Consider the following 11,870-nt stretch of genomic DNA (forward strand, 5'->3'; position numbering starts at 1 on the left):
CAAATTGGGTTTTTGCCATTTAACTCCTTTTTTTTTTTAATGTGGCCCTGAGTAACAATGGTGTTTTGCAGATCAGTCTGACTCTGGCTATTTGAGAAAAATATGTTTAAAGATGTCACAATTTCTTCAAAACTTCATGGTAAAATATTTTGTTATATCATCTGATGGTTTAAAAATGAGAGTCTTTTCCCTTGCCTCCACTGGAACTAGAAGTCCCCTGAGCCTACTGATTTATAATTTACTTCAGTGGAAGCAGAATTAGCCTAATGCTGACTGCTTTGACAAAATCAAACCCATAAATGAGGTCTTATTAATTATGTAATTACACCTATTCTTATTTGGTCATTTTCAGGGTTCTTAAATAGCATTTAGGGCCTTTCTTCACAGCCCCATGAAGTCAGTGGAAAATATGTCACTGATTTAAATAGGCTTCAGAATAGGCCCTTATTGCTTTTAATTTTGTATTTTGAACGTGTAAAGTTTCCTACTAAAATCCAAGGACACACGTAAAACATCTGACAGCAGGCAGGAGACATATATATAACTGCTCTCTTTCTGTTTCTTAAAAGGAGCTATATAAGTCAGTCTATTTTTTTAAAATTCTGAAATATCTATTTATGTAATACATTGTAATAGGTGCAGGCATCCAGTATACATGTTTACGATAACTTGATAGTTTTAAAAAATGAAATAATGTAATTATAAATAGGATATTTGAGTTTCTGTACATTTAAAAGTTGTTTTTTGGCCCATTTGTACATGTTCTTATGCACTAAAATGAAGGTTCTTATTCCCCAAACATTTACACGTTTGGAAAACTTGCATTAAATGGACACCTGACACATAAACAATTATTTATATGATCAGGCATTTGAAGAATTGGGCTTTATGGTAATCACTAGGCAATAAATACTAGTACATTTTCTAATTATACCACAAGGGGGCAAGAAAGACCCATCATAAACCTATCTGTAAATTGAGCAGAACACCATAAGTCTATTTGAACGCTAAGAAGAAGTAATTTAAAAAATAAACATGAAATGGTGAACTTCCTAAAGATTTTTGAAATCCTAATGCTTGTTGGGGTCCCCCCCCCCAACATCATTGTATTACATATAGCAGGTTATTTTTTTATTCCAAACATAATGTGATAAATGATGCATCATGTACCAAACTCATCTAACAACCTGGGGTGAAAGGCAACTGTACCATGAAAATTAACCAGAAATTATGGCCCAATTCAGCAAAACTTTATCAAAAAGAGAGCAAAAGCTACATTATTTTGGGTTGGGCTGAGTTCCAAATACTTTGATATTAAAACATTTCACATCAACCTTTATTTAGTTTCCCAAAATTTCTTCATTACTTACTTTGCATATTTATTGAGGCAAACTGCCAGGTAAGGCTTAGTTATGGTTTCCCCTGAACAAATACTGTAGATCCCTAAAGAACAATACTATTTATTTATTAGCTTTGTATGCTGCCCTTCCCAAAAAGGGCTCAGGGCAGCTTATAATAGAAACCAGTCTAATTATAAAGACAGATACAAATGTTAAAATAGCATGCAATAGAACAAATCCCCCAGACAATGCTTCCAAAACTTAACCACTCCAGCTTGAATTCTTGACCAAATACAAAGGTTGTACAACACTTCTGGAAGGTTGCCAGATGTTCTTGGAGGGATCACGATGGGGAAGGAATTCCAGAGTTGAGGAGCAACTACTGAGAATAATGTCCCATGTGTTTTCTCCAAATGAACTTGACACAGATGCTATTTGCAACAGGTTTCATGTGGCAATGGATTGCAATGGAACATAAGAGAGAAGATACTTCCTTAGGTATGTAGGGTCCAAACCATTTAGAGCCTTAGAAGTGAAAATCATCACCTGGAATTGTAACCAGAAAGCTACTGGACCTTGGAGCATTGGAGTAATGTGCTCCTTGTGACCCATCTGTGTCAGAAGGCAGGCAACTGTTTTTTGTACCAGCTGTAACTTCTGGATGGTCCACAAGGACAGCCAAACGTAGAATGTATTGCAGTAGTCTAGCCTCAAGGTTATGAAATTATGGATGATGGTGGCCACATGTCAGTCTGAAAGAAAGGGCCGTAGCCTTCTCACCAGAATGGAGTTGGTGAAAGGCACTCCAAGCCACTGACACAACCTGAAACACTAGGTGCAGCACAGTATCCAGGAAGATCCAAGGCTGTGAACCTAAGTGAAAAAAGATGGCTGAACCACATCAATAATAGATTTCCCTATGCTCCCTGCCCAGGTCATACTGGATAAAAACATAGATAAAAAAAAAGGAGAGAGATGGGTGTCATCAGTACACTGGCACTTCACTACAAATCTCCATGTGATCTTGCTCAGTGGCCTTAGATAGACATTGAAGAGGAGGGACAATGAGATGGTACTCTGGGAAATGCACAGGAAATGTCCCAAGGGGACAATGAGCACTCACCCATCACTGTTCTCTGGAGCTTCCTGCTAGTAAAGAACAGAACCAATTAAGAGCAGTCTCATGAATACCCACCAGATCATGGAAACACATTATCCATATCTCATGATCAACTGTATCAAATGCTGATGAAAGATCTAATAGCAGTGGTGCTCAATCTTTTTGCCTTGAGGACCAGATGGGTGGTGTGGGACAGGTCTGTGGGCCAGATTGGTACCCATCCACCAGCATCTGACCCCATGCTGCCTGCCCCATGTGAACTCAGCTGGCCCCCACACACTGGAATCAGACCTTAGGGCCCTGCACTGCCCCTACCTGGCTCCATGTGCTGGGATTGGGCCCTGTGCTCTCCCCGTGCACTGTGGTTATGTCCTGTGGCACCCTGTACCCAGGGCCACAATATCTAGCCCACAGGGCTCCCTATGGGTCTAGAAATTTGGCATCAAGGGAGTACTGCCACTGCTCCCCTACTGTGAAAATTTTGGACTTATGGGGAGCCCTGTGGGCTGGATGATTTGAAGCTGGGGGCCAGATTTGGGCCACAGGCCAGGGGTTGAGTACTCTGTCTAATAGGATCAACACAGTACAGTTTCCCTGCTGATCTCTAGGGGAAAACCATCAACCCAGGCCAGAAGCACAGTCTTTGTACTATATCCAGGATAAAAGCAAGACTGGCAGGGGTTCAGAAATACGATAGCACCCAGATGTCCCTCAAGCTATCAGGCAACTACTCATTCAATGAGCTTCCCCAAAAAGGGGAAGTTGAAAACAGGACGATAACTGGCTGGGGAGCCATCATCAAGAGAGAATTTTCTGAGTAGGGTCTAGAAAATTGCAGACTTACGAATATTTGGAACCTGCCTCCTTAAAGGGAGACACTGATAATACTCAGCAGCAGTGGCTCCAATTTTTCTCCCAGCTGTCCTTTATAAGCCAGGATGGGCATGGGTCCATTTCACAACTGGTTGCCTGCATTCCTCCAAGCACATCATCCACACTGGTGGGTGGCAACAATTGAAACTAATTCATATTAACCAGACAAGACAGAATTTCCCCAATCTGAGACACTGACTGCAGCTAAGCTGGTGATCCCCAAGACAAGCTGGATATGCATGATTTTGTCTGCAAAGTAGGTGGCAAACTCATCACAGTGGACTGATGATAACTTGGTTTCATGGAGACAACTTAGATTCTCACCACCCGGAACAGTTCCACCATAATGCACTTTGCAGATGTAATGGCAATGGAGAAGGAAAACATCTTTGGTGCTGCCACTCTCACTGCCACGGCGCAGTCCTTTACCAACTGTACCACAGTTGGTCAGCTTTGGCATGAGTTGAGAGCCACCTGCACTCTAACCATCTGACCTCCTGCCTCAGATCTTTCATATACCAGTGGGGTCTGTACTGCTGTAGTAGTGGGGATGGATGTCTAGGTGCCTCTGTATCTTTGGCCAAGGCCAGTGTGTTATTTGAAAATTCAATTGGCCATTGACAGAGTAGGCATTGAGGTCAGTGGGAATATCTGCCAGACAGTTCTCAAATCCCACCAGCTCAATGAGTCTCTGCGGGCAGACTAACTTAACTGGTCTACCACCCTGACAGGGGCATCAAAGGACAGGGATACATGCCCTTGGAAGGTAATGGTCCAACATGACAAAGGCACCTTAAAGACATTCCAACTAATTGGGACCCTTGTTTCCAGGCAAGTGTAATACATTATGTTCAACATGTGCTCCATCTCATGTGTAAGCCCACCTATTACATAGGCTAGCCCCAGGGTTGTCCTGGAAGCCATGAAGTCCTACTGATGTCCTGAAGAGCCAGCCTTGGCATGCATGTTGAACTCAAACAAGACAATAAGTCTGGGCAACCTCAACACTGCTTCTAAAACCAGCTTGATTAGCTTGGTCAGGGAATCTGTGCTGCAGCAGGGTGGTCAGTACACCAGTAGATTTCCCAATCTATCCTTAGCCTCAAACATGACATAAACAAGCTTTATGTTAGATAAGCACTGCATACCTTTTAAAGAACAGATCTTATTTACAGACTACTGCTATTCTATTCCTGTGACCTTCAATCCTAGGCTGAAGCTACACCAAGTACCTGGCTGGCACCATCTGGGCAAACACTAGCCCAGATGCCTCATCCAGCCAGGTCTCAGTGATACATGCAAAGTTAGCAGCCTCATCCAAAGGTGAGGTCAATGATGACTGATATCTTATTCATAACCAACCTTGCACTAAATAGCAACAGAGACAGATCAAGGTCTCCACCGGCTGTGATCCCTACAGAGACAGAAGCAGAAGGAAAGAAAAAGAGGCACCACATGCTTTCATCTGTGCCTCTGAATAATTTTTTTCTTCCTTTATCATATCTCCGCTGCCCAACACAACTTTGATGGTCACAGCAAACTGTCATGCCATCTAAATACTATCAAATATGTAAGCAGTACAAAAAAACCATTATAGAAACAGATTCTTTTTGTATGAGAAAATTATAGTTCTGTCACAACATTTGTAATTTGTATCTTTTCTTGTGTATGCTGCATATGTTTTTCCCCATTTGTGTCACTAGTTACAGTATTAAATACTGTTCAATATGGTACTTATTAGTACTCCTTACTGTGAATGGGTCTCAGGGAACTGGGGTTTGGTAGTCTGACCCAAATGGTTAGGACCAAAATCTATAACCAGGATATTTGGTGAGAGTCAGAAGCCAAAGTCAGGAACCAGGTAACAAACCAAAAGTCTGGAGAAGGGTTTAAAGCAACAGTTGCAAACTTAAACTAGTTATGGAACAACTTGAGATATGCTCTAAATACCAAGCTAGGTTTCACACGAGTCAGTCTCACGGGGGACCCAATCTGTGCTTATCATATCCCAACTAAGAGATCCTGTTGTCTAGCATTTGCTCTTAAGACTCACCTGGGAGAGGCTGGAGGTCCCCTCTGTACACCTGAATTTGGTATCAGCGGATGGAGAACCTGTGGCATATAATCATAACAAGTCGGTTGTATTTCTGATGTTTTCCCAGTGCATTGACTTGCCCAGAGTTGGTATTCTTGAATGTGTATGTCAGGAGCTGAAAAGTTAGCTCTGTGACATTCTTCTGTCTCCAGTGAGTCCCGTGAGAATCACTCCTAATCACTCCTAAGCACTGGCCCCACTTCTAATCACTCTTATCCACTGGCCCTCTGCTCTTTGTCATTAGGGCCCTACCTTGAGAGCCACCTAGGTCATCACCGAGAAACTGCCTCATCAAGCTCTGTCAGATCCAGCCTACCCACCTCCAAAATATACAGGCAAAGAACTAGAAGGCATGGAATATACAGGCAAGGAACTCAGACTTTGTCCTGATGCTCACCAGTGACAAACTGGCAGCTCCTGCATGAAGCTGTGAACAGAGGTATGTTTATAGCCTGGTTCCAAGAGCCCTCCAACACTTGCTCCTTTCTTCGTAAGAAGGAGACTCTGGAACACTTTAAGGTAGGTTGTACCAGGCTGGAGCCCATGAATTATTTCTACCTAATTTCATTTTGGGGAGAAATACATGTTCATCATGTTAAGCTTGGCTACGTTTCTACCTTCACATTTTAATTCACTCACACCACATCAATGGCCTCATCCAATTATGAGAGCTTGTCAACCTTCTCCTGTTCTGGCTCCAATCTTGGAGCTGGCCCCGGCAGCAGGCAGCTGCCCAGGGCAGGGCACAATGTCCCGGCTGCAGCTCCGATCTTGAGATTGGAGCCAGGGCTGGCAGCTGCCTGTTGCAGGAGCAGAAATATTGTCCCAGCCTTAGCTTCAAGATCAGAGCTGGTCCCGGCAGCAGGCCACTGCACAGGGCAGGAAACATTGTCCCAGACCCCTCTCTGATCAGCTGATCAGAGCAGGGGCTGGGAATCAGGCAGCTGCCTGGGGGAGGGGACAGTTCTCCTGTCCCCTGCTGCCTGAACCAACCAGGAGCAATTTACCAGTCAGCTATGTAACAGTGCCATAATTAATCAGCTAATGCACAGTAAATCTACTACCTGTATTTACAGGTAGTATAAAACTGTGTGTTCACCTATTTTAATGTACAGCAGCTGATGTCCACAGTTACAGAGCAACATTTTACTGTGCAGTAGATTAGTCTACAGGGCAGTAAAGTGTCTTATGTAGACACACTCAGCAGGTTCTGCCAGCAAGATGACACTGAGGGAACTGAGACTGATACACAGCTGCTCTGTTCTTTATGAACGGGTACAAGTATATGAGGTACCACAGGACACATGTGCATCATGACAGACACTGTTATTCAAAAACACCTCTAGTATCATGGACCTGAGGCGTCCGTGCATATACTACAGAATTCAACTACAACATCCCAAAGAAGAACTCTGACTTCCTGGATTGTTTTTGAGATACAGAAGTAACTCTCCTCTGCTGCCAAAGACAGTTTTTTCTTTTTCCACTATGAAGATACATAAGATGTGTGCCCACTTTAAAAACTGTCACCGTCTATAACAGGCTTGGGTGAGCTCCCCCCCTGGAGTCTGGTGTCTCTAGTGGCCTGACTAGCCAGTTGGTGTTCCCTCACTTCCTCTGCCTCCTATTTCTCACTTGCCTTGGCTTGCTGTTAACTATAAAAAAGGGAGGCCTGCCTACGGAAGCTGGGGTGGCCTACTCCTTGGTGCCTGTTATCTCTTTTTGCCTCACTCCATGGGTCTACTCCCTCTTTAAGGGGGCTAGCATTGTGACCTCCAGCCACCCCCATAGTCATGTTCATGCTTTGCAGATATCAATCAGTGTCTTGGCAGGGGGCCCCTGGCTCTGACTTTGCACTTGGCCCCCCAAGGATCAAACTTCTATTGGGGCTTCCACCTTCCTGACTTCATCCCTTTCTTCTAGCTGGGCCCCCCTACCCATGACCACTGGCCTGGACCTCAGCTTTTGGGCTCCAGGTGTCTCATCCTTTTGAGCTCTGGGCCCCTGGCCTACACGTGGCAGCCCTTAAGGCCCCAATCCTCACTACGCAGCTTGCATGTTTCTCTGCCCATGGGGTCCCTGACCCTTGCTAGGCAGCTTGCATGCTGCTCTGTCCCACCTGGAGTCCCTGATTAGACCTCTCTAAGACCTAGATTAGACCACCCTCATTAGACAGCTCTATACTGGGTGCCTCTCAGGCACTCCTGTGGCCTCCAAACCACCCCCGTAGCCACAACCCAATCCGTTGGACTTAAACTTAAGCATAACAGTACATGAACTATAAGCAAACAGAAATGTAAACAAACTGCTTCCACAACAGCTCTCCCCGACTCCGGGTCAGTACTCTACCACTAGCTATTTTTCTTAGCTGTCTCTTGCTTTTGCTTTTGTGGGTAGCTTTGGTGTCCATGGGCCCATTTCCTGCACGCAGTTTCCCTGGAAGCTCCACTTCCCCCAGCATGCAGGGCCAGATCGCCCCTTCTGCCTGAGGGCCTATGCTTATATGGCTCAAAGCCCCACCCACTTCCCATCATGTAACTCCCCAGCCATACACAGGAAGTTCCCCTTTAATGAAGGGCCAGCTTGTAGTCCTCTGCTGCAACTCCACACAGCCACCTTAACAGGGGCTCCTGTTACTTTAAAAGAGTGCAGCAGGGTAAGCTGGCTGTGTCGAGCTGCAGCAGAGGAGCACAGGCTGGGGCTCCTGTTACTTTACAGCCTAGTAAATACAACCCTGGGTAGGGAGTTTTTTTGTGTGTAGCAGCACACGTGTAGACACTGCCCCTGGCTGGCTGCACATGGAGCATGCTGACCCCCCCAAAACCCCTGCCAGCCCAGGCGGCTCCAACTGAGCTCCACGTGTTGCACATGAACAAACTCTGAAGCAATATACTCCAGAGTTTTTTGCTTCTAGGGACACATTCAAACAGTGCTCCCAGGAGCAAAAAACTCCAGAGCAATAAGCTCCAGAGTTTATTTGTGTGCATTAATCGCATGTGTAGATGTGCCCAGAGACAAAACCCCCCCCCACATTCATGATCAGATTATCCCCAGCTGCTCCACAAGTAAACAAGATTTGGAGGAGAGAGATAAGAAACTGTCCTGATATTAACTCCATGGTGCAACAGTAGACTACAATAATAGTCACTGCCTTTGTTGTGTTCATCCAAATACAGGCATAAATATGTGATCCATGCCATATGTGGCCATGCTAGCCAGCACTGAATATATTTGGAACATAAAGTAAAGCTATGCATTAATTGCCATCAGTAGATTCAACAAAACAAAATATTAGCTTATATTCTAATATGTGCATTCAATACTTTTACATTCCTCACAGTCTTCCCCATAAGAGGCTCACAAGAAGCACGGGAAAGTACTGAGAGGTAGGGCTACGGCTGGCCAGGAACTTTTCATCAGGATTTTGCTAAAAATCTGAATTTTCATGGGATAATCAAAAAAACAGAATTATCCAGGGAATACAAATCAGTGGTAGACTGCCTGCTTTGAATGTAGGAGGCCCAAGATTCAATCCCCAGCATCTCCAGAGGGGTTTAGAAATGATAAAATTAATAAACAATGTACGTTGAAATTAGAAATATTGTAAATTTGCCAGGCACGGCGATGTACATTCAGTAAAATTGCATCAAAATGGTGAGGACACTGTGAATTACAGAAAGTAAACTGGAAATCAAGCCTCACTTTTCTCTGTCTTGTCCCATTCAAAACTCACACATTGTACTAAATGTATTTTTAAAGTTGAAAAGATGTTAGCTTAGAGCTGACAAAATAGTTTTTTAATATTGATGAGTAGGCATGGGTAGATAAATTATACTAACATATTTACTAGTGACATAAAGATATAATGATTTCAACCCTATAATGATTTCAACAGTGAGCTACAGATCTATCAAATATTTCTTCACTTACTATTTTTTACCTACCTGATAGCTCTAATGACAGTTTTAAGTGCTGGGGTGAGATCTTCTACTGACACGTCACATTGACATCCTCTCTCATCATAAATATCATCTGTTCCAAGAGTGGTATCAGCTGCAAGAAGGAAAAGAAAGCTAAACAGCAAGTACTTTAAGACAAAACAAATGTACATTTCCATAGCTTTTTAACCATCAGAAAATGGCAAGGTTTTGGAATCGCCATCTAGAAAGAGTAGTAATTACTTTGGAGATGGAGTACTATCAGTTTCTGATAGGGATTATATGATGTGGTTGATTGTGATGGCAGGGGACTGGACTCAAGTGACAGAGAAGACCCTTCCAAACCTATTTCAACGTTATCTAGCCTGGGAAACAAAGGGCCCAGCTGTGTGGTTTTGTTTCCACCTTTACTTTGAGACCAAATGAAATAATAGAAATTACAGTGGAAAAAAGTCACTGCGCTTTATTAGATCATTCATCCCCTGTTCCTGTTAGCATATTTGAATGCATTCAAAGTCCAGGTCCATTTGCCATCACACTCTCCATTTTAAGGAGAGGCAATGGGTGATACTGGAAAAATTAGAAGACATCTAATAGATAGTCAGGTTGTATTATGATTATGATTACTATTTTATAGCCACATAAATACATAGCACATAACAGAAAAAGTTCCTGTTCCAAACAGCATATTCATTCAGTGTGAGGACAACTGAATGACCAAATGCCCCACTGCAGGTAAAAGTTCTGTTTAACCAAAGGAAGACATAGAATGGATTCCATGCCTGTTCAGCTGGCCTGCATAAATCTTCTTAGCTACTTATGTATTGCATGTTGCTCTCCAGAGATGAGAGATGAAGGCAATCTGCCATGCAGAAAAGCCTTTGTACCCACTATTTACGTAACCCTCTCCACTGTCCTTAACATGCTAGTTTAAGTTACAGCATTATTATTAATGTATTAATTACAATGTTCAAAAGTGTCTTACGTGCCTCAGCAAATATAAAGACAAGAATGCATGCCTGGAACAGCTCACAATCTGAAATAAGGACAAGGCACAGTGGAGAGGTATGCAGGACAGGAGTAAAACAAGGTCATACATTAAGTTAGGTAGAACATGCATATTTTGAAGGTAAGCAAAACACAGCAGGTTTGGTTTTAGAGTAGACTGTTTCCTCTTAAACACTTCACTTGTTGAATTTCACCCACTGGGGAGTGAATGTATTCAATATATGAGTATATCTGTTTGTCTTAGAAGGTGATTGGAGAAGAAGAGTGATGGATGAAATATCATTTTCTAGACATGAGCTCATCAGGGGCGTGAGCATCCCAAAAAACAAGAGGTGAAACATTGGGGATGGGTGGGAAGCAATTGGGGAAGAGATCCATGTGTCTAGGCCTGTCAGACAATCAAGCCCAAGTCTTCTATTATAGTTTTATGTTGCATAAAATCAGCAGATGAACAAAAAATGAAAAACATTTTTATTAGAAAATAGTGCATTGTAATTTGCTGATTTCTTTTAAATCTAGGAAGACAAATATTTTAAGAGACATAGTATTATTGCCAAGCTACCTGCATTGGTATAGTTATTGCTGGGTCAGTGTCTCCATTTTATTTCTTTCAAAGCTTTCATGCTTATCTTTAAAAACTGCCTTGCTGAAATCTGATAGATAAGCCTGTGTCCCTATAGCTAATTTTTGCTTCCAGTGTTAAAAAAAAATACTTGAGATATACTTTAAGACAGGAAGATTGTTGCTTTTTGTCTCAATTTTTTGGATGAGAAATGAAAATATCAAATTTGGGACACAATTTACTACCTAGGATGCTGACTTGCACTAAGCTTCTGCTTGGCACAGCTCAGAAAGGAGATGGTAAAGATGACTAAGTCACTTTTATGCCTTCTCTGATCCATGGGCTGCAACTGCCTCAGTACAACCTAAAGCAGGAATGGGCTGATAATTAATATTTTACAGATGAATTTTGAATAACAGAGACTATATTGCTTGATCCCCTGCTGCATATTACATATATTACACAATTTACTGATTAATCATGCAATACATTTAGACTGTCCACACATGCAAGGTAATTATCACATGATAAAAATGACTACCCAGCTATAAACAGGGCCAACTAGCTATAAAGTTAGGGCTTAAAAATGTGTGATAACTTTATAGCTGGCTTCTATCCGGCTTTAAGTTGAATTGTAGTAGTGCCCTTGGTCAAGATGACAAGTAAATAGGTGGCACAGTGGGGAGCTAAACTTGTGTCTGTTACTAGTGCCCTAACCTTTGGCACCTTTTGAATCATACTGAATTGGTACTTCCAGAAGAATCATCTTCTGTTAGCTATAAACAACAGGAGATGTTCTACAACATCTCTAATCATTCCTTCTTTTCCCTCCCATTCCCCCTTCCCCCCAATAAAAACATCTTTGAAAAAGTCTCAGTTTTATAACTGTCTCGGAAAAATCCCAAGTATATGCTGCCAACACAGAAGTTCTGTA

General features: G+C 42.6%; 1 protein-coding gene across 1 annotated transcript in view; it reads right to left on the minus strand.

The window, feature by feature from the left end:
* The window catches only part of KCNQ5 (potassium voltage-gated channel subfamily Q member 5), an 849,165-nt gene that overhangs the window by 32,529 nt on the left and 804,766 nt on the right, over positions 1-11,870 (minus strand). The window contains exon 11 of the mRNA XM_019520474.1: positions 9,373-9,481. Coding sequence (XP_019376019.1) covers positions 9,373-9,481 — 109 coding nt within the window. The remainder of the gene's footprint in view (positions 1-9,372; positions 9,482-11,870) is intronic.

The sequence above is a fragment of the Gavialis gangeticus genome, unplaced genomic scaffold, assembly GCF_001723915.1.
Source record: "Gavialis gangeticus isolate Ggan-Ray unplaced genomic scaffold, GavGan_comp1, whole genome shotgun sequence".
In the NCBI taxonomy this organism is placed as follows: domain Eukaryota; kingdom Metazoa; phylum Chordata; order Crocodylia; family Gavialidae; genus Gavialis; species Gavialis gangeticus.